The sequence below is a fragment of the Sceloporus undulatus genome, chromosome 4 (assembly GCF_019175285.1).
Source record: "Sceloporus undulatus isolate JIND9_A2432 ecotype Alabama chromosome 4, SceUnd_v1.1, whole genome shotgun sequence".
Taxonomy (NCBI): domain Eukaryota; kingdom Metazoa; phylum Chordata; class Lepidosauria; order Squamata; family Phrynosomatidae; genus Sceloporus; species Sceloporus undulatus.
Window position 1 is genome coordinate 87,140,407 of NC_056525.1, and position 27,085 is coordinate 87,167,491.

At 45.6% G+C, this 27,085-nt stretch overlaps 1 protein-coding gene across 5 annotated transcripts in view; it reads right to left on the minus strand.

Moving 5' to 3' along the window:
- Nucleotides 1-27,085, minus strand: part of LOC121927978 (cytochrome P450 2J2-like) — a 150,706-nt gene that overhangs the window by 109,756 nt on the left and 13,865 nt on the right. For 3 of the 5 annotated variants that reach the window (XM_042462113.1, XM_042462114.1, XM_042462118.1), the window contains 3 exons: nucleotides 23,029-23,216; nucleotides 21,133-21,271; nucleotides 14,700-14,833 (listed from right to left, as the gene is read on the minus strand). In XM_042462113.1, coding sequence (XP_042318047.1) covers nucleotides 14,700-14,833; nucleotides 21,133-21,271; nucleotides 23,029-23,216 — 461 coding nt within the window. Of the gene's footprint in view, nucleotides 1-13,775; nucleotides 14,834-21,132; nucleotides 21,272-23,028; nucleotides 23,217-27,085 lie in introns of those variants that run through there. The other 2 variants (XM_042462117.1, XM_042462115.1) reach the window with 2 other exon arrangements.

Genomic DNA, 27,085 nt, shown 5'->3' on the forward strand with positions numbered 1-27,085 from the left:
GGGGCACGGCGTTCAGATGACATACCCCCCAAAGCAGCTTGAAGCTGCTGCGAACCCTCACCAAGGCAGCAGAGCGGACTTTTCAGAGGATGGATTAATCCGCTTCTGCCGGCAGCCCGTAAGGACAGCGGCAGCCATGGTCCCCTTCAGGAGCAGACCACACAGTTGCGTGGTTCCAGCCCAATTGGGTCGGAGTGGCCTTGGCCGCTCTTCAGGCTGTCTGCTTGGCCCATAAACTAAGATACATGTGCTTAGACAGATAATGGTTAAAAGTTTGTTATTCTCTCCTTTATTATGATGTGTATTCACACTTTTGTACAAAACTAGGCTTTATATCTTTTAAATTTCTAAACATCAAACATAAAAAGTTTTATATGCTAAGTAATGATAAAGTAAGACATAAGTATCCGTATGATGTTTTTGTCTGAATTTGGACTCTTCTGTAGGAACTGAACTATTGCTTTGCAGGAACAAACCATGGTCCATTCGTGTAAACAGTGCCTTACTGTTTAGACAGTACATTTCCTTGACCCTCACAGCCTTCAGGCCATGACAATCTCCCATCTAATTTAGCTCATATTGCCATTGTGTTTTTGAAATTCTGCTCCTTCTAGCGTTCCTAAATTTTCACAGACTTTGTTCTTTAGGCAGCTGAACACGATTCAGCTTTTGCTATACACATGCTAAGTCGTCTTCCCGATTAGACCCACCTGTCAAGATGCTGTAATGCATCTCAACCTTTATTTTATTATTTTAGTTTTGTACCTACTAGATGAAAATATGGGCTTGATTTGTCCCATCGCAAGAAAACAACTGCCATTAAAAATTGGGGGAAAACTGATGCGATTTGTAGGTCTGAACTGCTTTCATACAGAAGGCAGTTGAAATAAGCAAACCTGCTAATAATCAGAAAATAGAAAGATTTTAGTATAGCAAGCCTGAGAGACAATCATGCTTGCCATGATGAGAACATTAATATAGCAGGCACGCAACTATTTCTTCTAAATACAAGCCTTCTCTCCGTTTAAATATTAAGAATACATTAAAAATAGAAACAATTAGCAAGAATTAAAGCTGCACATAGTGGGGAAATTTCTGGCTATAAATACTGTTAAGCTTTACAAACTAACACATCAGGGAAGATTTTTAAGAGAAACATGAAACCTCCACCAAGCAGGTAAGCAACACTGAATCGTTCCGACGCAAGCAAATGACATTGTGCCGTCTTACGTAAATCAGTAAAATGAGGTTGCAGAAAGATGTTTTTTGTGCATACCTGAGAAGCACCTAAGATTTGCAAAGGGAAGGAGGACAAAAGTGGATGGGAAGACTAGAGGCGATGTATGTGCATTTCCCTCAAACTCTCAGCCAGACATTAGGCTGTAGTTTGAAAGGATGTGTAACTAAGGGACCGTACAGACAGGCCAAATAAAGCTGCTTTGGTCACTTTGGAGGTATGGCTGTTTAAAATGATGCATGCTTCCTAAGAGGCCAGAAGCCACACCAAACCACATGCTCTAGTCCTAGGACCGGAGTGCCGCTTGGCACCACTTCTGGCCTCTTAAGATGGTGTGTTATTTAAATAGCATATCTCCAAAGTGACCCAAAGCAGCTTTATTTTGGCCTGTTCTCTACGGGTCCTAAGAAACACAAAATACACAAAAGATCAGCATTTCTCAAGTGTCTCTCTCCCGCCCAAGATCTTTGAGTCTCTCCCTCAACGGCCGAAGATGACAGTTACAGCATACATTGACTACTGACTTTATTGTACTGATGCCAGAATCAATTGAATGGGACGCACCGCCCTTTCCACCCCGCGCGTGCGCCGCGGGCTCTCTCCCTCAACGCTGAAAGATGACAGTTATGGAGGTGAAGGGCGCTCAGTCTTCAGGCCAGCCCCTGATGATGATGACGTGGGCCGGCCTGCTCTCTCCCTCAACGGCCGAAAGATGACAGTATGGACGGGAGGCACTCTGTCTTAGGCCCGCCCTGATGACCTGGGCCGCCTGCTCTCTCCCTCAACGGCCGAAAGATGACAGTTATGGAGGGAGGGCGCTCAGTCTTCAGGCCAACCCCTGATGACGCTGGGCCGCCTCTGCTCTCTCCCTCAACGGCCGAAAGAGACAGTTATGAGGGAGGCACTCTGTCTTCAGGCCAGCCCCTGATGACGCTGGGCCGGCCTGCTCTCTCCCTCAACGCCGAAAGTGCAGTTATGGAGGGAGGGCACTCAGTCTTCAGGCCAGCCCCTGATGACGCTGGGCCGGCCTGCTCTCTCCTAACGGCCGAAAGATGACAGTTATGGAGGGAGGGCGCTCAGTCTTCCGGCCAGCCCCTGATGACGCTGGGCCGGCCTGCTCCTCTCCTCAACGGCCGAAAGATGACAGTTATGGAGGGAGGGCACCCTGTCTTCAGGCCAGCCCCTGATGACGCGGGCCGGCCTGTTCTCTCCCTCAACGGCGAAAGATGACAGTTATGGAGGGAGGGCACTCGTCTTCTCAGGCCAGCCCCTGATGAGCTGGGCCGGCCTGCTCTCTCCCTCAACGGCCGAAAGATGACAGTTATGGAGGAGGCACTCTGTCTTAGGCCAGCCCCTGATGACGCGGGCCGGCCTGCTCTCTCCTCAACGGCCGAAAGATGCAGTTATGGGGGAGGGCACTCTGTCTTCAGGCCAGCCTGATGACGCTGGGCCGGCTGCTCTCTCCCTCAACGGCCGAAAGATGACAGTTATGGCAGGGCGGGTCACTCTGTCTTCAGGCCAGCCCTGATGACGCTGGGGCCGGTCTGCTCTCTCCCTCAACGGCACAAGAGACAGTTATGGAAGGAGGGCGCTCAGTTTCAGGCCAGCCCCTGATGATGCTGGGCCGGCCTGCTCTCTCCCTCAACGGCCGAAAGATGACCGTTATGGGAGGAGGGCGCTCAGTCTTCAGGCCAGCCCCTGATGACGCTGGGCCGGCCTGCTCTCTCCTCAACGCCGAAAGATGACAGTTATGGAGGGAGGCACTCTGTCTTCAGGCCAGCCCCTGATGACGCTGGGCCAGCCTGCTCTCTCCCTCAACGGCCGAAAGATGACAGTTATGAGGGGGGCACTCTGTCTTCAGGCCCGCCCCTGATGACGCTGGGCCGGCCTGCTCTCTCCCTCAACGGCCGAAGATGACAGTATGGAGGGGGCACTCTGTCTTCAGGCCAGCCCCTGATGACGCTGGGCCGGCCTGCTCTCTCCTCCACGGCCGAAAGATGACAGTTACAGTAACATTGACTACTGACTTTATTGTACTGATGCCAGAATCAAGTGTTTCCCCCCAAATTGATACAGACTTAGATTTGGAAAGTGAATACTTTGTTGTTGTTAACTGCCTTCATTTCACCATGACTCAAGGTTACTCTGTGGATGAGACACCTCTAAGATCCCCCACCTTCCACAGCTCTGCTTAGGTCCTGCAAATCCTTCCAATGATGACCTCCCTGATTGAGTCTATCCTTCTGGTCTGCAGTCTTCCTCTATTTCTACTATCTTCAACCTCCTCCAACCACCATCTTGAGGGGGAGGAGAGGCCTGGCCTGAAGACAAAGAGCCCTCCTCCTGACCACCATCTTTGGGGGCGGGGGAAGAGGCCTGGCCTGAAGACAAAGAGCCCTCTCCAACCACCATCTTGAGGGGGAGAGAGGCCTGGCCTGAAGAAAAAGAGCCCTCCTCCACCACCATCTTGAGGGGGAGAGAGGCCAGGCCTTGGAAAAAAAGAGCCTCCTCCAACCACCATCATGAGGGGGAGAGAGGCCTGGCCTGAGACAAAGAGCCCTCCTCCAACCACCATCTTGAGGGGGGAGAGAGGCCTGCCTGAAGAAAAAGAGCCCTCCTCCAACCCCATCGAGGGGGAGAGAGGCCAGGCCTGAAGAAAAAGAGCCCTCCTCCAACCACCATCTTGAGGGGGAGAGAGGCCTGGCCTGAAGACAAAGAGCCCTCCTCCTGACCACCATCTTGAGGGGGGGAGAGGCCAGGCCTGAGAGAAAAGAGCCCTCCTCCAACCACCATCTTGAGGGGGGAGAGGCCAGGCCTGAAGAAAAAGAGCCTCCTCCAACCCCATCATGAGGGGGAGGGAGGGCCAGGCCTGAGAAAAAGAGCCCTCCTCCAACCACCATCTTGAGGGGGAGAGAGGCCTGGCCTGAAGACAAAAGAGCCCTCCTCCAACCACCATCATGAGGGGGGGGGAGAGGCCAGGCCTGAAGAAAAAGAGCCCTCCTCCAACCACCATCTTGAGGGGGAGAGAGGCCAGGCCTGAAGAAAAAAGAGCCCTCCTCCAACCACCATCATGGGGGGAGAGAGCCGGCCTGAAGAAAAAGAGCCCTCCTCCAACCACCATCTTGAGGGGGAGAGAGGCCTGGCCTGAGAAAAAGAGCCCTCCTCCAACCACCATCTTGAGGGGAGAGAGGCCAGGCCTGAAGAAAAAGAGCCCTCCTCCTGACCACCATCTTGTGAGGGGGGAGAGAGGGCCAGGCTGAAGAAAAAGAGCCCTCCTCCAACCACATCTTTGAGGGGGAGAGAGGCCAGGCCTGAAGAAAAAGAGCCCTCCTCCAACCACCATCATGAGGGGGAGAGAGGCCAGGCCTGAAGAAAAGAGCCCTCCTCCAACCACATCTTGAGGGGAGAGAGGCCTGGCCTGAAGAAAGGCCCTCCTCCAACCCCATCTTGAGGGGGAGAGGGGCAGGCCTGAAGAAAAGAGCCCTCCTCCTGACCACCATCTTGAGGGGGAGAGAGGCCAGGCCTGAAGAAAAAAGAGCCCTCCTCCAACACCATCTTGAGGGGGGAGAGGCCAGGCCTGAGAAAAAGAGCCCTCTCCAACCACCATCTTGAGGGGAGAGGGCAGGCAGCACAACAGGCCTCGCCTGGAAGACAACATTTATTAATAAATATCAATATCAATTAGATCATTTTATCTTGTTTGTTATGTGTTTTAAATTTGTTAAGCCGCCTTGATCATATTTATGGGAAGGGCGGGGGTAGAAATAAAATTTTTATTATTATTATTATTAACCTGCCTAGCCCTATTCTCTTTTCTAGTGAGCTGTGCCTTCTCTGATGTGGCCAAGTACGACGCGCTCAGTTTGAACATCTTGGCTTCCAGGGGAGATTTCAGGCTTGATCTGTTCAAGGACCCATATTTTTGCTTGGCGTCTAGTATCCCCAGCACTCATTTCCAGCACCACATCTCAAAATAGTGGATTATCTTTCTGTCTGCTTTCTTTACTATCCAGCTCTCTTACGTCCTCTACATGGTGATAGGGAATACCTGGCTTGGCAATTCTAAGTTTAAGGCTAGTTGTATATCTTTACTCTTTAGAATTTTGTTTAGTTCTTTCATAGCTACTCTTCAACTTCCTAGTCTTCTTGTTCTTGACTGCAGTCACCATTCTGATCAATGTTTGATCCAAGATATGTGAACTCTTGTTTTGATTTCCTCGTTTAGTTTATTTATGTGTGTCTTCTGTGGTCATTATTTTTGTTTTCTTTATGTCCAGCATTAAGCCTGCCTTTGCACTTTACTAGATATTACTAGACACCAATTTTTAAAAATTTGGTATAGCGTATGGCATTTCTAAATTGTATCACATCATACTGCATAACGGGACCGAATAATCGCCACAATCCTAGTAACCCTCTTGTGCATGTCAGGAATCTAGGCTAGATCTTTCTTGCATGTAGTTTTTTATCTGCAGGGAAATACAGTGCGTCCTGATCCCTCCGCGTAAGGCGAATTCCGCCTATGCTCGAGCCCCATTGGAACAATGGGGCTCGTGTGGCGCAGCAGCGGCGCGCGCGTGCGCAGGGTGCAACGGGGTGGCGCGCCCATTCAATTGATGGGACGCGCCACCCTTTCCACCCCGCGCGTGCGCCGCGGCTCTCTCCTTCAACGGCCGAAAGATGACAGTTATGGAGGGAGGGCGCTCTGTCTTCAGGCCAGCCCGATGACGCTGGGCCGGCCTGCTCTCTCCCTCAACGGGCGAAAGATGCAGTTATGGAGGGGGCGGCACTCAGTATTCAGGCCAGCCCCTGATGGCGCTGGGCCGGCCTGCTCTCTCCTCACCGCAAGAAAGATGACCGTTATGGGGAGGGCACTCTGTCTTCAGGCCAGCCCCTGATGGACTGGGCCGGCCTGCTCTCTCCCTCAACGGCCGAAAGATGACAGTTATGGAGGGAGGCGCTCAGTCTTCAGGCCAGCCCCTGATGACGCTGGGCCGGCCTGCTCTCTCCCTCAACGACCGAAAGATAAAAAAAAATTTTTTTTTTATTTTTATCCCACCCTTCCAGGGTCCGGGCGGCTAACAACAGGATTAAAATACATAGAATACAAGAAAATTTAAAAAACCATAAACACAATAACACATGAAAAATAAAAAAAGCCCCTATAGCCCAACCTCATTGCCACGGAAAGGAGGGAGGCCCACAGGATATTATTCGCGGGAATGCCTGCTGGAATAGGAAGGTTTTGAGGTCTTCCTAAATTGGGCCAGGGTGGTAGATGAGCGGAGCTCAGTGGGCAGCTATTCCAAAGGGCTGGGGGCAGCTAGGAAAAAGTCCTCCGCGAGGTGGAGACTAATCTGGCCCCAGGCACCTTCGTAGTTGCTGCCCAGACGTTCTGAGGGTGGCGGAGCGGAATGTACGGGAGAGACGGTCCGTTAGGTATCCGGGCCCAAGCCATTTAGGGCTTATAGTAGGTAAAACCAACGCCTTATATTGAGCTCGGAAGCGGATGGGCAGCCAATGGAGGTCCCTAAGAACAGGTGTTATATGGCTGGTCCTGGGAGCACCAGTGACCAGCCGGGCCGCCATATTCTGCACCATTTGTAGCTTCCGAGTTTGGTATAAGGGTTGCCCCATGTAGAGTACCTTGCAGAAATCCAGTCTCGAGGTTACCAGAGCATGTACAACAGTTTCTAGGTCCCTCTGGGCCAGGTATGGGCGGAGCTGGCGAATCAGCCGAAGCTGATAACAGGTACTCTTGACCGTCGCATTCACCTGAGCCGTCAGGTGAGCGACGAGTCAAGAAGCACCCCAGACTGCGCACGGAGTCCTTCACAGGGAGCGTGACCTTCAGGACAGGTGGAACCACGCCATTCCTGGACCAGGAGAACCTATCACTAGTACCTCGTTTTCTCTGGATTCAATTTGAGTCGGTTTTCCCTCATCCAGCCCATTACTGACTCTAGACAGGCCACGAGAGGAGAGACGCCATCCCCAGTCACTGCATCAGTCGGAGACATAGAGAAAATAATTTGGGTGTCATCAGCGTACTGATAACCCCGCGCCCCATGTCTCCGGATGATCTCTCCCAGCGGTTTCATGTAAATGTTAATAGCATGGGAGACAAATGGCCCCTTGAGGGACCCCAGTTTTAAGGGCCTCTCGTCGGAGCCACGTCTCCCAGCTGCACCATCTGGGACCTCCCGGGGGTAGGAACGGAACCACTGGAGCGCAGTGCCCCGATCCCCACCTCCGCCAGCGCCCCAGAAGGATACCATGGTCTATGGTATCGAAGCCGCTGAGATGTCCCAAGAGCACCAGCAGGGCACGCTTCCCCCGTCGATGCCCAGCGGGCATCGACCAAGGCGACCTGGCCGTCTCAACCCCGTAACCCGCCCGGAAGCCAGTTTGAAATGGGTCCAGTAATCCGTTTCATCCAAGACCGCCTGAAGCTGGATCGCAACCGCCCTCTCGATCACCTTTCCCAAAATGGTAGCAGCGGAAACTGGCCGATAATTATTATGAACCAGGGGGTCGAGGGAGGGCTTTTTTTGGATCGGTTTTACAATGGCCAATTTGGATCCGATGGAAATTGCCCATCCCTCAAGATGTATTAATTATCCGGCGTAACAATAACGTTACCGCCGGCCCCCCCTGGGCCACTAACCACGAGGGACAGGGATCAAGAGAGCAGGTCGTTTTCCGAACACTTCCGAGGATCTTGTCCACTCCTCGGTACTCACCAACTCAAACTGATCCAGTTTACATAGTCTCGCGGAGGCTCTGGACACTTCTACCCTAGGATCTGCTATAACATCAGCGTTCAGACCTTCGCTTATACGAGAGGTTTTATCCGCAAAAAAGTCGTTAAACAGTCACAGCGGCCTTAGAGGTTCAAGGATCTGGTTCAGAGGCGGGAGGAGATGAGTTAGCTCCCTGACCACCCTGAACAACTCTCGGACGCGACTCCGCGGACGCAATACGAGCACCATAGAACGAGTCTTTGTTGCTCGTATTGCCTCTCCGTATCTCTTTAACAGTTGGTCTAGGAGAGTCTTGTCGTCGAAGCGAAGGTGTTTCCGCCAACGGTACTCTAGCCGTGCAGAACCCGCTTCCTCGCCTGGAGCTTTCCGTATACCAGGGCTTACGTTTGGAAGCGGGCCTGAGAGGGCGCTTGGGAGCGATCCTGTGTATAGCCCCGGAAAGACCGGTATTCCAGATACCGGTGAGGCATCAACAGAGTCGCCGTCCTTTCCAACCGCGAGCCCCTCTAGGGCTTCTTGGAACCTCTCGGGTTCCATCAGCCTTCGAGGGGTGGACCATCCTAAAACGAGTCCACCCCCGGGGGGGGATCTGGGTAGAAGCCTTGATTTTCACCTCTACCAGGAAGTGATCCGTCCATGACAGGGGGGAAATATTAACTATTTCCACCCACGGATTTTCCGCATCCGAACAGAAGACCATATCGAGAGTATTACCCGCACAATGCGTTGGACCCTGTATCAGCTGGGACAGGCCGATGGCCGTCATGGTCTCCATGAATTCCCGAGCCACACCAGGTGGAACATAGCTGGCCGTGAGGGAGATATTGAAGTCGCCCAGGACAAGAAGCCTGGGCGTCTCCAGCATCAGCTCAGTGACCAGCTGTGTCAGCTCGTTAAGAGAGTCCGCTAATGCACGGGGTGGCCGATACACTAACAGAATCCCTAGACTGTCCCTCGCCTTTAGGGTCAGGTAAATACACTCAATATAGGTAGTCTGTCGGATGTGGTTCCTGGTGAGGGATACGGTGTTCCTATGTACCAAGGCCACACACCCCCGCCCACCTAACCTGCGCTGGTCCTTCACCGAGTATCCAGCAGGCAGGGCCTGAGCCCACACAGCATCCCCTTCAGGCCCCAGCCAGATCTCGGTAATGCAAGCCAGGTCACACTTCGAGTCCTCCAGTAAGTCCTGGAGGATGTGGGTCTTGTTATTAATTGACCTGGCATTGCACAGGAGCAGCGACAGGGTTTGTGGCGCGGTTGGAGTGACCCTCAGGTCCTTCAGGATGGGAGGGGGGCAGGAAGGTGAGATCGATATAACACATCGATCCCGTCTTCCCCTGGAACGCAAGCCCCTTCTCCCACCGCCATACCTCCCCCTGCCCCACACAACCTCAATGGGAGCTCCGCTCTCCAAGATGTCATCCCCGGCCCAGGCATCCCCCATATCCCTAACCTCCCCCCAACCCTCTATGGCGGCTAAGGGAGCAGAGGGCAGCCACTAAAGGCATCCTCATGCTCCCAGGCTAACCCAAGCCTCCCGTGCCCGACGGGAACTGCGCAACTGCGCAGTTCCGCAACTGCGGTGTTTCCCCCAGTCCGTGGGCGGCAGCTGCGCACCTCCGACACCCCGGGAGGAGGCCGCCCAGCGAAGGGGAGCAGTCCTGGCGGCAGCGGCGACAGCAGCGGCGGCGGTGTCCCGGCGTGGAGGCCAAAAGGGGGCGTGTCAGGAGGGTCCGGTTCCCCGGCTTTTAACCCCGCCGCTCTCACCTGGCGGGGCTCCTCCCAAACTTCCCCCCAGATGGTCCTTAAAGGGCCTTCACGCTCTCACTGGCCGCCAAGCGCCAAGGCCAGGAGAGTCCAGGTCCCAGCGGGGTTCCCAAAGGGGTTTCCCCCAGTCCGTGGGCGGCACTCCCGGGGCGGTGCGCAGATGCGCACCTCCGACACCCCGGGAAGAGGCCGCCCGGCGAAGGGGAGCAGTCCTGGCGGCAGCGGCGACAGCAGCGGCGGCGGTGTCCCGGCGTGGAGGCCAAAAGGGGGCGTGAAGACTCTGTAGGCCCTTCTTTCCCCTCCTTACTTCTGCCATAGTAGGTGCTGTTAGCTCTGTATCTTGCTGTTCAGACACAGTAGAAAAGGGGAAGGGGAGAAGAGCCTGGGAAGGAACAAGAGGAAGACAAGATGGTAGCATCAGCAGGCATTGTCGGGACTCTACCGCGGAGGGCTTCTTCGCAAGCCATGTGCACTCCTCAGTATTGGAGGAGGACGAGGGACCCTATCAAGGTCAGCTGATAATAGCTCCAGGACCGGGGTTGTTTTGGGACATTAGGAGAAGGTGTTGGCCGGCTGACCGGTGCTCAGGGGTTAGAGTAGCTAACAAGACAGCGCCCAAAAACGAACGAGTCGACCCCAGACCCTAATTCTGAAAGTGAGCATGCGAGGGCGATGAGGTAACCAACCCCGCTTGGGGTGTGACTCCGGAAGATAATACAAGAGGGTGGTGAGGTAACCCTGTGGAGCAGTTGTAGTTTAGTTAATAAAGAAAGTTGAGCATCACTCCAGTGTCCGCCCTTCCTTCCATCATGGATTTACATCCTAACCCCGTGCCCACCAGAGCAGCTATGGGCCCATGACACAGTTGTTTGCACTCTGTCTACTTTTTTTTAGTGGTGAAATAGGCAGTTCTCCACAAAGATTTGTTATAAAATAAACAAGTTTGTTTTTTAAGATTCTACAGCACTCTTTGAAATTAGGCACAGAATCCAAGTGTATATGGTACAGTAATCCCAGACATGAAAGCATATGTGAATAAATGTTGATCAGAGGAAATACATCTTTCATTTCAAGGTGAACTTTGAACTTTTAAAAAAAGTCACTCCAAGATTAATTACAGGCAGTGGGCCAGAGTTTTGTAAATGCAATGTTTCAAACAATATAAAAAATTACTATAATTTCACATAATTTGTAAAGCTTGGAAATATGAGTTTTGTAATCTGAGTTGTGAGGCTTGCTTGCTTTGGTTTTGGCTGGGCACAAAATCTAATGTTTATAATTTGGACAACAGTTTAGATTTTGCATTTCATTAAAACTATGTGGTGTTTTAACTGCAGTATTACATGCTGTAATGTGTACAGTATTTTACATGTCTAACTACCATATATACCCTATAAACTCAACTGTAAGTCAGCCAATGCAGGTTTGATGGATATGGCTCATGGATGTCTACTTAGGGGCAAGCAACCAAGGTTGTAAAAGATGAAGCAAAGGAAGCAATGTGAAAGAATGTACAAAATTCCAGCAGGCATAACTGTGCTCACACTAAAGTCTGGATGGATGAGAGAGTAGAAGGAATCAATGCTTCCAGGGCAGGCTATACTCTTGCCTTTCACCAGGGGATGGTTCCTTTTAAAATAAAAGTTAAAGTACAGAATTTACATTGGCCCATGGATAAATGGACTCAGTTTTTGGGGATCAATATTTAAATTTCTAATCTTATACATGAAAGAAACTTTAGTTAAAAAATAAATCCAAAGAATCTAGGTCAATGTAAGTCCTGCATTTTAACTCTCACCAAAAATGGAACCTTCCTCTTCTCTGAGTAAAGTGGCAAAAAGTGAGAGCTTAGTCTGTCCTGGGAGAATCTAAAAGAAACACTGACCCTCTCTACTCTCTCTGATGTGGCGCTGCTGCTGCTCTTTTTGAATACCTGGGCAAGAAAATGGCGGCCTCAGTGGCTCTTTAACGTTGGTGCCAAGAGAGTGGAGTTGGTACTTCTTTCAGGTTCTCACAAGACAGAATAGGTTCTGGCCTTTTGCCACTCTAGTCAGAGAAGGGGATTCCAGTGATGTTTTTCTAGCAATGAGGAATCAAACTTTGAAGACATTTATGTACGTTTGCCAGCTAAAATTAGGCAAGGTTATCACATTAAAGTAAATTGTCGTACTTTGCTAACAAAGTAATCAGCTTCTTTGCTTTGTCTTGACATCCTTTTTGACATGTTTTATTTTTATCTTTTCCTTTAATTGTCTGTAAAGGAACCAATGAAAAAAAATTCCCTTTTCATTTAATGCTTGTGTTCTTATTTTAAATTCTTTGTTTTGGAATACAATCAAATCTTCATGTATGATCCATTTGTCATTCATGATATTTTTCCTTCTGTAAATTGCTTCATGGCCTGATACCCAATGAGATGTAGAGTTGTGTTATATATACGGTTGGGTTTTTTAAAAAAATTAAAATGTAATTTTTTTTAGCTTTGATTTTAAGGAAAAATATTAATAAAAATTATTTCTTAAATAAAAAAATGGGCTTCTGCATCCCTACTCAGAAGTCAGTCTAACTGAATTCAGTGGGACTGAATCCCAAGTAAATGTGTTTAGGATTACAGAGTAAGCATGCTACTGACAGAGTCTTCAGTTCTTCTTTTCTTTAATGGTTCCTTTGAGTATATAATTACTTCTTGGATTTTCAGATGGTACTATTATGTCCAGTACACCCTTTGTGTTTTCAGTAGTTGTCTGAACTTTCTGAACTTTTTCCTTGGCCTGAATTTGTACTGAGAATGGCTAAAGCAGATCTTGTGTCATAGTGTGAATGAGTTCATACTTTAATATATTTTTGTAATTAAATATGGCTCTAACTGCAATGTATAGCTATGTATTCTCCACAGATAAGGATTCACAAGCACAGTAAGATTCTACGGTAATTTTCATTTATAATACACTATACAGGACTTCTGAGACTAAGGCCTGTTACAGACAGCCAAAATAAAGGCCTGTTACAGACAGCCAAAATAAAGCTGCTTCGAGTCACAGTAGAGATACGGTGTTTCAATGATGCATGCGTCCTAAGAGTCCAGAAGTCGCACCAAAGCCACACTCCAGCCCTAAGGACTAGAGCGTGGCTTTGGTGTGGCTTCTGGACTCTTAGGACGCATGCATCATAAAACCCATACCTCCACTGTGACTCGAAGCAGCTTTATTTTGGCTGTCCTGTAACAGGCCAAAGCTGCTTCAAGTCCAGTGGAGGTATGGTGTTTCAATGATGCATGCGTCCTAAGAGTCCAGAAGCTACACCAAAGCTACGCTCCAGTCCTTAGGGCTGGAGCATGGTTTTGGTGCGACTTCTGGACTCTTAGGACGCATGCATCATTGAAACTCCATACCTCCACTGTGACTCGAAGCAGCTTTATTTTGGCTATCTGTAACAGGCCTAAGTGTGGACATAATGGTTTGAGTGTTGGGCTATGACTCTGAAGACCAGGGTTCAATTTCTTGCTGAACCATGAAATGCACTGGGTGACCCTGGGCAAAAACTGCATACTCTCAGCCTCAGGGGAAGACAATGGTAAATCTTACATAGGGTTGCCATTAACTGGGAATGACTTGGAGGGACACAACAACAAAGTACAAGTATGCCAACATCAAGACCTGAGGCAATCTCAAGTTAGTTGTCACCAAGTCCTTTTGAAAGAACTGAAATTAAATTTAGTCAAGACTGACTGGTTTCAGTAGATCTTGGTCATAACCATTCTGAGGACTAATAGCTGGATATAGGCAGATAAATACGCCTCATCTCTATGTTATGTTTTCTACCCAGGTTTCCCAAGTGTCAGGAGATCCATTTTTGGGCTGGGAAATAAGCAGCAATATTCTTTCCATCCTTATTCTCAATACATTTGGTGAAGATGAATCTAAAATCCAAGACTCAGATTTTAACTAAATAGCTATTATTGCTGAAAATATTGCAGATCTGCAATCAAGTACTGTACAAACAGATGATACTTTAGATTTTATTCTGTTCACTTAGGCAAATAAGTGCACAACATCATTGTTTCTCTCTATAATGGATTACAAGTGTCCCAGGAGACAGATTATCTCACTCACTGCATGCTATTAAATATAGTAACTGCAAATACAGCAGGTTTTGTGGTAACTGTTTGCAATTAAATTTGTTTTTATATTTGGTATAACACTAGTCTTTATATTTGGAACTACCTCTTTTGACTAATAACATTCAATAGCAGTCATATATTCTGATCATTAGCAACTGAATACAGAAATTTGTATCTCTTTATTTAACTGAGAAAGGTTTGAGGATCTGCTCAGAAGCCTGTCCCCACCACACTTTGGAGGAGCCTTCTAAAGGCTTTTTAAAGGCTTTGGAAGGATCCTTCTGCCTCAAGACCCCCACCTCAACTCCACAGCTTCCTTCCCTCCCCCCTTGAAATTGGCTTCCAGACTTGAAAATATCTTGCAAGGATTTGAGACTTGAAGGTAAAGACTTGAGACTTGCAGTAAAAGACATGAATACATTGCTGTGGGCAACACAGGGACTTAAAAGCCCCCAATCTGCACTTACAGCGAAGCAGAGAGGCCTGTTCCCCATTTGCTTGGGAAACAACTGGTTGCTGTTCCACACTCCCCACCCCCTATGCAAGGAATCTCCAGCACAAAGGGAATTGCAATAGCGGTTTTCTTTCTGCCCACCATGCCAGAGATTTCTCATGCAAGGGAGTGGAAATAGCAGCTCTCTGCTTCCTGAATGACAAGGGAATGGTGCCCAACAGATCACAGCACTGCTTCCCAGTTAAGGGAGGATGGGGGGGGGGTGGCGGCGAGGTCTAACCCTATTCATTTTGAGAGCCACATGGTGTTCCTTTAGCGAGAAAAGGCACATATATGGTATGGTTTTGGGCTCACTGCATGACCAATCGTGAAGTCAAGACAGAGCTTCACATCCTTCGGAGCCTGGAAAGTAAACTTCTGAATCAGGGCGGTGAAGAGAAGGAAAAGTTCCATTCTAGCCAACTGCTCCCCAAGGCAAGCTCTCTTTCCTGGAAGAGAAAGAGAAAGTGGCTTCGCATGGCTTTTCTAAGACGTTGGAGTGACAGCAACAGACTATTATAAACTAGACAGCAAAAGATTTTTAAAAACCCCTTTGAACTGCAACATAATGTACATGCCTGTCTTATCTATTTCTTACTTAGGAAAGCAGAAAATTGAATAGCTTTGGCTTTCTAAATCTCTGAAAGATATAATTTGTTAATTTCTAGGTTTATTCCACCAAGAAGAAGATATCAATTAATATATGCGTCCAAATTGTTTGGCTAATGCACATTCCTAATCTAGGTACACATTAACAATTGCTGCATATTCACGATCCTTACAAGCAACTAATTTAGAGACTATATAGGGACCATGAAAGTCCCTTAAATCCCACTTACTGGTAAGTAGCCACTGTGATCGATATGGCCATTCCTGTTGATCAGGAAGCAGCTTCCTGACATTCTCATCCTCTCTTGTGAGAACAAATTTTGGCACGGGGGGATTTGCAAAAGGTATGTTGTTTCTGTCTATCACATGTGAGATAGTTTACAGGGGGAGGTAGTAATGCCAAACAGCTGCTTCTCAGTTGACAAGGAATGAATGCCTGTCAGTCAAAGCAGCTGCTTATCAACAAGTGGGGTTTGGAGAGTGTTATACTGGAATTCATTACATAGCAACATTATTACAGTGCTACTTAGCATGTAATGGTCATACAGGATTCCTCTGGGCACATGGGAATTAAACACTTTTTATTCCATTTTCTGGTCCTGTTGAGATTAACAATAGGAATTAGGCCCACGTTCCATGTATGTATGGCAGAAACATGACTGGAATCCTGTTGGTGTTTTATGGATGACATACATCCCCCTACTGATGTGGTTGGACCTTTTTGCCTGACTCTGAACACACATGTTCATAAAAGACTGGAGAAGTGGATGACATTTTGCTTGCAAAAGTTCATTTGATGCATAAGTTTGGGTGATGCACAATGATGCAAGGAATCAATGTGAGATGCATGAAAATGCAATTGAGCATTTGGCAGTACAGCATTGCTGTTCAACTGTACAACACTGCTGTTCAAGACAAGGAGTGAGTAAAGCATTCAGTGCATTACTCTGCAATCCCAGTGTAGCATCTCTACCAGCATGAGACATTTGAGTATGACAATACATATCAGAGAGTGCTCAAATGATGGGAAAAGGAAGGAAAATCAATTCACTACCACCACCTCATAGCATGTTTTAACTCTTGTTGTCTGTTGTTAACTGCCCTTGAGATGACCCCAACTCATGGCAACCCTGTGGATGAGATATCTCCAAGATCCCCTGTCCTTCATTGTTCTGCTTAGGTTCTGCAGATTCAGGCCCATAACCTCCCTGGCTAAGTCCAGCCATCTGGCGTGTGGTTTTCTTCTCATTCTACTACTACCTTTCCTAACATTATTGTCTTTTCCAATGAGTCATATCTTCTCATGATGTTGCCAAAATTTGATCATCTTGGTCTCCAGGGAGAGTTTAGACTTGATCTGTTTTAGGACCCATTTGTTTTGATGATCCACAGTATCCTCGGCACTCCTCTCCAGCACCACATCTCAAATGAGTTGATGTTAACTCTAGATTTACATCATTGTTCACTTCTCTTGTGTCTCTTGACATTTTTGGGTGGGTGCATTCTACCCTTAGCACAGGCAGCTTTACAAGATAGTTTCATTTTTCTGACAATATATAAAGAAAAATTCATCACAGGAATTCAGCATGGCATCTACCTATTAACATGTTGACTTGCATGTGTGGGAAACAGAATTGTGTTGGTTGGGAATGTCCATATACACATATGGAATGTTGTGATGTGTGGAGTGCCTGTTGCACAATGGGAGCCAGAAGTGCCAAAGTGCAACCAGAGTATTCAATGAGCATCAAAAATTCTGGTGCACATAAGAAGTGACTCATGCACATAACAAGTGCCTGATGAGCATCACAAGTGCTAAATCCACATCAGGAGTGTGTGATGAGCCTCAGAAGTATCTTATAAAGATCAAGAGCACCTGATGCGCATTGCAACATTCTTGCTGGTGCCTTGTTATGCATCTTTGCACTTTACTAAGGGATTTGGTTGCATTTGTGCAATGTAGCTGTGGATATGTAAAGTCAGGAAATGTAGACCATGATGTGAACTCTCAGCCAACATTTTTATATGGCCACATTTTTATGATCATGTAAAATTTACATAAATTCCACCTAGATAATGAAGAAATTGAAATAAAGATTTCCCATACCTTGGATCCAACATTGATCAGAATGGAGACTCCCGTGAAGAAGATGAGGAATAGGAAGGACAGCTATGAAACAACTAGACAAAATCATAAAGTGTAAAGATATACACTGAACGCTAACATTAGAATTGTCCAAGCCATTGTATTCCCCATTACCTTGCCCACATTACCTTGCACAGAAGTGAGAGCTGACAGAGAAGAAAGCAAGTATGAATAAAATTAATTCATTTGAAATGTGGTGCTGGAGAAGACTGATGAGGATACTGTGGATGTCCAAAAGACCCCCCCCCAAACAACAACAACAACAACAACAACAACAACAAAAAACAACAAAAAATGTCCTAGAACAAATCAAGCCAGAACTCTCCCTGGAAGCCAAGATGACTAAACTGAGGCTGTCGTTCTTTGGCCACATCATGAAAAGGCACAACTCATTAGAAAAGACAATGATGCTGGGGAAGGTGAAATAAAAAGAAAGAAAGACCACATGCCAGATGGGTAGATTCGATCAAGGAGACCTTCCCAAGGTTGTCATGAGTCTTGACTCAAAGGCAACTAAAAACAACAATTTTTATTTTTTATTTTATTTACAATTTTTAAACTTTTATGTAAAAACTTTGAGATCTTTGTATAAAAGTTTTCAACTAGAAATACAAAGTAATGGTCATCATCTTTTTGCATGGCGTATTTTCAATATGTGCATTGCCTCTCATACATGTAGACTTATTTCAGGGTTTTTATCCCATGGCTTCTTACAACAATGTAGAGGAAACAGGGTTCAGGATATTTCTCTTTCATTTGAGCTGGAACACAGAGGATAATCACAAAAGGGAACCAGGGACGTAGCCAAGGGGGGGGGTTGGGGGGTTTGGACCCCCCCCCTTCAGCCCTGGGGATATTCAAGCTCCTTCCTTCCCCCTCTCCTCTCCTCCATCAAAAGCACGGAGGGCTCAGATAGAGAGAGAAAACAAAAGAGGAAAGACAGTTTAAGTTGCGGGCTCAGAGAGAGAGGGGGGAGAGAGAGGGAGGGGGAGAGAGAGGGAGGGGGAGTGGGCCGGGGTCTCTCCCTGTGCTTTCTTTCCCTTTCGTTTCCTCTCCATCCCAGTCCTTCCACTCCTCCTCCTCCTCCTCCCCTGTGCTTTTGCCAGAATAAAAGTCTCTTCCTGGGGAAGGAGAGAAGGAAGAAGAAGGGAAGGAAGAGGAAGGGAAGAAAGGAAGAAAGAAAAATGAAGAAAGGAAGCTTCTAAAAGGAAATATAAAAGAAAGAAAAGGTGACTTCTAACTTTCCTTTCAGCAGTTATATCCATATACAATATAGTAAAATAATAATAATAATAATAATAATAATAATAATAATAATAATAATAATATCCCTTACCCAAAATGCTGAGGACTAGATGTATTTTGGAGTTTTTCAGAGTTTGGTATATTTATATATGTCTAATGGGATATAATGGGAGATGGGATCCATGTATGTTTCATATGCATCTCATAGACCTAGAATGAAGTTAATTTAATGCACAATATTTTTAAAATAATGTTGTGCTTCTGTACACTGAGCTGCCAGCAAAATCCTGAGACCACTATTCCTTGTATAATTCAATAATTCAGTAACCTTTAGGATTCCCATGTTTCCTTGAGTTGGGGTCAGACCAGATGCTCTCATGGTCAGTTTTGGGTTTTGGAATAATTCAGGTTTCAGAAGTCCAGAGAAAGGAGACTCAGACTGTACATTTCTTCTGATCATGCTCAGGTTTTCAAAAACAGTCATTTCTGGATTTTTGCAACAACAAAAAAGAGGAGGGTCTGCGATGCAAAAAGGCAAGAGGCTTCCTTCCAGCCTTGTTTTTTCTCTTTTTTAAAAGACAAAGAGAATAAAATACAGTTAGCTGGCCTCTTTTTAGCATGTCAATGAGGATGCTATGACGGAGAGTTCCTGCATGGCAGAATGGGGTTAGACTGGATGGCCCTTCTTGGGGTCTCTTCCGAATCTATGATTTTATGATTAATTAATTAATATATGGAATCAGTCTAAGATGATGAATTGGGGCTGTTGAGTCCTATGGCCCTGCTCCAGGCAATGCTAGACTGCAGGCCCCATCATCCAGCAGCACCACAGACTGCTGGGAACTGCAGTCTAATAAGGCTGCACACTGCAGAAATAATCCAGTTCAACACCACTTTAATGCTATGGAAAATCCTGGGATTTGTAGTATGTTGTGGCATCAGAGCTCTCTGACAAAGAATGCTAAATGTCTCACAAAACTACAATACCCAGATACTGTTGTTGTTATTATTATTATTATTATTTTCTTATATTCCACCTTTCTCCCAATATATGGACTCAAGGTGGTGATTTTCCATAGCATTAATCTATAGTATGTCTTTCTACAATGTAGATGGACACCCCCATTACATAATTTGTTGGGGATGCTTTGACTGGGAGTTCCTGCATGGCAGAATGGGGTTGGACTGGATGGCCCTTGGGGTCTCTTCCAACTCTATGATTCCATGATTCTATAGCACTCTGAGCCTACTGTGATTTTAATTGTTTTTAAATGTATAAAGTTTATAATGCAACCCATGCACTGATGGACTATTGTACTATAATTTTTTATTGATTGATTTTCTATCCTGCCTTTCTCCCAAAATAGGATTCTCTTAAAGGGGTTTGTTTTTCATAAAAAGAAAGGAAGGTATAATGTCTTGGAATTTAAAATTATGATACTGTAGATAGATAGATAGATAGATAGAGTCTTGGAATTAAAAATCATGTATGTGTGTATGTCTTGGAATTAAAAATCCCTCTTGGAAGTGGGAATGAAATGTTGTATGGATGCAGCCTGGGTTCTTAGCTCAGCTCAGAAGTTGGAAGGCAGTGTCTCAAAACATGAACAGAGTGTCTCTGAGCATGAACAGAGTGTCTCTGAGTATGAACAGGGTGGCTGCCGCTCATTGCTTGAGCAGCTGCACTTTGCTTTATCGAGCTGAATTTATCTGATGTAAACACCTTCAGAGGAAGGACTCAGTTTACATCTGCACTGAAAAAATAATCCAGTTTGATGGCACTTTAACTACTCTTGGCTCCATGTTGTGGAATGCTGGGATTTATAGTTTGTTGTGGCACCTGACAGAGATGGCCAAACAGCTCCTCAAAACTACAAATTCCGATTCTATAGCACAGAGCTATAACGGAAGTTAAAGTGGTGCCATCCTGAAGTAAATGCTTGACCCTCTTTTTGTGTCTTGGGGGGGCTCTTAGCCTCTCAAAATGGTGGCACTTAGTCTGGACCCCCCCTTCCCAAAATCCTGGCTATGTCCCTGAGGGAACTCTCACCCACACTTGAAATTGTGACAAGAGTTAAATGTACTTTCTGTCCTTTCCTCTTTACATTGGCAGGAGGTTTGGCTTTAGAATGTGCCAAGCAGAACAGTACTGTTAACAGAGAAAACAATGCTTCTGTTCTACATGAAAAATAAAGTTGCACAACCGGGGAATTTCCACCCATTCTGAAATTAATGCTGTAAATGTATTCTACATCTACACATGTAGGGTGGAACTTTCAACTCTCCACAGGACTCACTACTGGCCCCTGGTATCTGCTGGAGTTTGGTTCCAGGACCACCACCCCAGAAAAAAAAATCTGTGGATGCTCAAGACTCATTGTACATAACGATATCATAAAATGGTGTCCCTGAAATAAATGGCAAAATTAAGGCAAAATCCATCATCATCATCATCATCATCATCATCATCATCATCATCATCATCATCCCACCTTTCCCTGAAAATTGGGACATAAAATGGAATTAAATCAATATAGTATTTAAAATACATCACTCATTAAAAGAATAAAATGGAATTTTAAAGATAAAAGTGCTTAAAACAGTACATATTTAAACAGTTAAGAATACTACAACACATTAAAACAATAAAAGTAAAACTATATACAGAATCCATGGATACCAAGAGGCAACTATATTTGTAAGCAGGCAGTCCTTATAAGAAAGACATTGCCATTCCATCCCTTTTACCTGCAGAGAATGGTATGAACGCTTCCCTCTTCCTGAACTGACCATTCTCCAGGAAGTGGTCAGGATTAAACTTGTTGGGAGTTTCCCATTCATCTTTGTCAAAAAGCACTGATGTCAAGTTTGTGATCAAAGTGGTGCCCTGCCAATGAAGACACAGATATTGAGTCTACAGCACAACCAATCCCTCCAAATACAAGACCAATCTTGTTCCTCCAGATACAGTGCCAAAGGATATATTTTGATTGCAAGATTCTCTTGTAATTTGTTTGTTTTAGTAGTTTATGAATTTATTTTGCAAGGGCACAGATTATTAGATGGATTTTGAGATACACTTGCAAAACATAGAACTGCTTAGATTTAGGATTAGGAACACTGGATGCTGGCAAATTGTAGAACTAATCACCAGATGTGGACCTGAATGTCATTAAAAAAACTCAGAAAGAGAACCAGTTGGGTGTAGTGGCAAAAGAGTCAGAGAGGTACCTGAGCGAGCCAGGGCCTACAGTAGTTCCCATAGAGCTTTGAAGTTTATTGGGTGGCTTTGATTTCTAATCCAGTCTCAGCCTGGCCTATCTCACAATGTTTCTAGAAGGATAAAATGGGAAGAAGAGAACCAGGTAGCTCACTGGACTAAAGCATGATAAAAATCAAGGTTGGGCAACTGTGGAAGACTAGAAGGCCACATTAGCACCTAGGAGAATCTGTGAGATCTTGGGTTTCTGTTTTATTTGGTGAGGCATTAGAACTCTGTGGTTGAGAAATCTGAATAACTCCCCTGCCAAATTGCAAATCCCAGAAGTGTGCTATAAATATGCTGTTGTTGTGTATCTTCCAGTCATTTTCCACCTATAGAGACTCAAAGGGTATTATGGGCTTTCTTGGCAAAATTTATTCAGTGGAGGATTGCCACTGCCTTCCTCTGAGGCTGAGAGACTGCCCAGTGGGTTCTGATGGCCTAGTGGGCATTTGAACCTTGGCCTCCAGAGTCATAGACCAACACTCAAACCACTTCATCATGCTGGCTCCCATGCTATAATAGTGCTCAAATTGTGTCATGTGAAAGGATTCCAGTTCATCTTTTAAATAGGTTGCAGGGTCTGTCTAATTGTTTAACATAGGCGCGGTACAGACCGCCCAAATGCGCCTATGTTAGACAATACAGACAGTGCCAATTTTAGGGTTAGGGGCTGTGCACCAACTGCACGGTCCCTAACCCTAGTATGTGCCGGTGATGCATTAATGGAGGCATCCAGTGTACACGGGCACTGCACATTTTGATGCACGACCTAACAATGGTGGTGCAAAAAGAACCCAGTTTTCCCAGGTTCTTTTTACTCTGGAGGGAAGCCGCACAGTTTGGCAGCTGTGGCATCCCTCCGCCTTTCGGGCAGCCTGTATCACATCATAAAAACCTTCCATTTTTCAAAATGACATCTGTCTTTTTCTGGAATGTTTGTTCTTTATCAGACTATGTGGCTTCTGGAGAGCCCTGGGAGCAGAAGATAGCCCCCCAGACCAATCCCATTTGTCTATATCTGGCAAGAACATGAAAAAACTTCTCCCTATCACTTTAGTGGTGAAACTCAGGGTGCAGCTGTGATGCAGCTACACTATAGAATTAATGCAGTTTGATATCACCTGAAGTATTGCAACTTTATCCTAGGGAATCCTATGATTTGTAGTTTTACAATATCTTTAGCCTTCTCTGCCAAAGAGTGCTGGTGTCTTACAAAAACTACAAATCCAAGGATTCTGGATTTTAAAGTGGACTCCGACTGCATTATTCCTACAATGTAGATGCACTGTGAGTATTTAGAATATGGGCTTTAGATTCTGGAAAAGGGTAAAAAGAAAAATGAAGCAAAGATATATCAGATATATTTCTTGAAGACATACTTTGGGCACATGAAAGCCAGCCAGCTTTGTGTCAACAGTTGCCAGTCGTGGAACATTGAAAGGCACAATGTTGCTTATTCTTTGAACTTCATGAATGACTGCATTGGTGTAAGGCATGCTGTCTCTGTCAGCGATTCCTGGTTGGCGAGACTGGCCAATGACAGAGTCTATTTCTGCCTGAACTCTTCCTACAAATAAAGTAACATTTGCTATCAGTACAAAGAAATTCAGGACAGTGTCAAGAGCAAGAATCTACATCATAGACACATACGCATGCATGCACACGCACACACCTTTAAAAACTTGAGAGAAGTTAATTTTTTATTCCAGAATAAGCATAAGTATGACCAAGTCTATGAAGGTTCAACTTAATAGGATTTAACAGAACTGAACAGACTATGATCCAGTCATATGCTATTTAGAGGAATTTGGGTTTTCCATAGAATCATAGAGTTGGAAGAGACAAAGCCATCCAGCCCAACCCCCTGCTATGTAGAAAGACACTATCAAAGCATTCCCAACAGAGGGCCACCCAGCCTCTGTTTAAAACCTCCAAAGAAGAAGATCCACTATACTCTGAGAAGTGTATTCCACAGTGAAATAGCAATTACTGCCACAAAGTTCTTACTAAAGTTTAAGTGGAATCTCTTTTCCTGTAGTATGAATCCATTGCTCCATGTGCTAGGTGATGTGCAGATTGCCCCTGAAGGGGCGGCCTGCAGCTGCCTCCATCTTCGCCAGATTGGAGCAACAGCAACTGCACTCTGTGGCCCTGATCTGGCCTTTCTGCAGCACAAAAAGGACCCACAAAAAGCGGCTCCATTTTGTGCACTGGCAAGGGCACCATAACCACTGACGCCACAGCTTTACAACACTTCTTTGGTTCTGTGTCATATAGATGCAGCACTAGAGGTATGCTGTGATACCACGCATCATGTGGTGTGGCGTGCAGCATTACGCCAACCTGGGAGCAAAGTCAGGGCATGCATCATGTAGATGCCACCCCCGACTCCACCCCCAGGCCGGCCAAAGATGCTGGTTTGCACAGCACCTTAGTCTCTGGAGCAGCAGAAAACATGTTTGATGTTTCTTCCTCCTATTTTCACTCCTCCTTCTATGTGCAAGCCTGCTTTTCTTACAATATGTCCTGCATATAAGTTGAACAGGCAGGGTGATAAGATGCAGTCTTGTCTAACCCCTTTGCCAAGAAAAGAATGGTACTATTACCTCCTTTGATCTAGATACTATATTCCTATCAGTGTAGTCCAAGATCACATCAGCTTTTTAAACTGCTGCATCATACTGCTGATTCATGTTCAGCTTGTCATCTACTAAGACTCTCAAATTCCTTTTGCATGTACTGTTGTCAAATGAAGTGTTCCCTTCCTATGTTTGTATATTTCATTTTTTCTAGCTAAGTGTAGTACCTTACATTTCTCCCTGTTGAAATTCATTTTATTAGTTTTGGCCCAGCTCCCTGAACTGTTATGGGCATTTTGAATTCTGATCCTGTCCTCTGGGATATTAGCTACCCCTCCTAATTCAGTGTCATCTGCAAATTTGATAAGCATTTCCTTTATTCCACCATCCAAATCATTGATAAAAATGTTGAATAGCACTGGCCCCAAGACAGACCCTGTGGTTCCTCATGGGTCACTTCTCTCCAGGCTGAAGAAGAGCCATTGGAAAGCATTCTTTGGGTTTGGTCAATCAACTAACTGCAAATCCACCTAATGTTTGCATCATCTAGTCCACATTTTATGGGTTTTTCCCCTCAAAATTATCATGGGGCACCTTATCAAAGGCCTTACTGAAATCAAAATGTGCTACATCCACAGCATTCCTTTCATCTACCAAGCTTGTAACTCTATCAAAAATGAAAGGTGAGGTTAGTCTGGCATGGCTTGCTTTTGAGAAACCCATATTGATTTTTAGTGATCATGACATTCCTTTCTAAGCATTTACAGACTGTTTAATTATCTGCTCTAAAATATTTCCTAGTATTGGTCTCAGGCAGTAATTATTTTACTCCTCTTTTTCACCCATTTTGAAGATTGGGACAACATTTGCCCTCCTCCAATCTTTTGTGTGTGTGTGTGTGCATTTGTGTGTGTGTGTGTGGGGGGGAGTTGAAAAACTCCATAAACTTATCTGAAAAGGATTTGCAGTTTTTACTGGAGTATCTGCGAGAATGCACATTATTGCTTCACGTAGCAATTGCAATAGCAAGTACATTTCTATACCGCTTATCAGTGCACTTAAGCACTCCCTAAGTGGTTTAAAATGTGTAAGCTAATTGCCCCCAACAATCTAGGGACTCATTTTGGTGACCTCGGAGGGATGCAAGCCTGAGTCGAGCTTGAGCCCGTGGCTGGTACTGAACTTGCAGCCTTGAGGTTAGTGAGTGAGTGGCTGCAATACAGGCATTTAACCACTGTGCCACTGGGACTTTGCAAGAACTCACATGCTGTTCATTTTTGGTAGAAGGAGGGCAAATAGATGTAAATTTACACAAAACTGAAGACAATTAGGCATTGATGTTAATATGCAAAACTCCACAGCATCTATGGCCTGGTACAGATTAGAAGAAAGGGGCGGGCAGAAGCTTCCCCTTTCTCCTCTGGGTTGTTGCCAGGGCAACTGCATGGCCATGACAATGATCCGCCCAAAAAAGGAGCTCCGAAATGGAGCTCCTTCTCACAATGCCACCAAGGTGCCATTTGCACCCTGGGGCGTCACGGTGATGTATCTTGTGTGCCGTGGTGTGTCACACAAGACACGTCACGGAGGCATGCGCCATATGGACAACACTGTGTCAACATGGTGCCGCTCATATGTATTAGGGTCCGGGACCGTGCAGTTGCTGTGCGCTCCCAAACCCTAAAATCGCCACTGGCATGCCACAAAATGCCCGTTTGTACTGGGCCTATATTTACATTTCATGTAGAACTGAGATACCCGTAAATGAGTTTGAAAAATTGTACTAAGCGATCAAGCACTAAGAAACATTAAGACAGATACAATTGGCCCTTGGGTATTTGCTGGTGTAGGTTCCAGGGTACCAAAATCCGTGGATGCTGAAGTCCCATTATACACAATAGCATAGTAAAATTGTGTCCTTTATATAAAATTGCAAAATGAAGGTTTGCTTTTTGGAATTTATATCTTTTTGGAGTATTTTTAAGCCATGGATAGTTGTATCCATGATAAAGTATTTGTGGATATGGAGGGCTGACTGTATTGTCATTGACACCTCAGAGGAATAATAAAGGCTCCCTGCAATCTGTTCTATCAGCACTTACTTGGGAGTAAGCTCCACTGAACACATGACAAGCACTTACAAGCATGCATTGTGTCTTCATGTGGATCTTTGAATTATAATAGATAGGAAATGTAATTTGCCCTCCCCTTGGAAGTAGCTGCAAGTAGGCAAAATTATTAACAACCTGCCTGCCAGTGTAGAATGTCTTCACACACACACGTCCCATTTCAGTGGCAAAATCTGGATATTCACCAAGCATTTGTGATCATTCTTTTGGATTATCATTCTGCATTTGCAAAACTATTTTAGAGCTGTTTCAGTTGTTTCAAAACAGAACCACGGTTATTTTTTTCATTACTTGTACTCTGTAGCTTTCAATAGAGGGTGGGGTAGAAAGACTTTCAAAAAGATTCTAGCCTGAAACCCTGGTGATCTGCTGCCAGTTACTATTGACAAAAAGGGCAAAGGTAGACCATGGGTGCGGCTCAGTCTAAGGCAGTTTCTTGTATTCTTATGTAAGCCAAGCAGATATGGGTCTTGTCTGCATGGGTCAAAAGGCCCACTTTCCCCGTTCTTCCAGGTTGCCACCAAAGCATCCTGCCCAATGTAGACAAGGCCATGGAAAAGTGACTGTGACTCAACTTCAGAAACAAAAATATAAAAACAGAAAATACAATTTTTTTAACAGTTCTTTTTTTTAATTTTATTTTTATTTGGTTTTTCTTTTCTTTACATCCTTATTTTCAGTAATCATCAATAAAAGATCATACATATCGTCTATACCTTCCCTTAGCC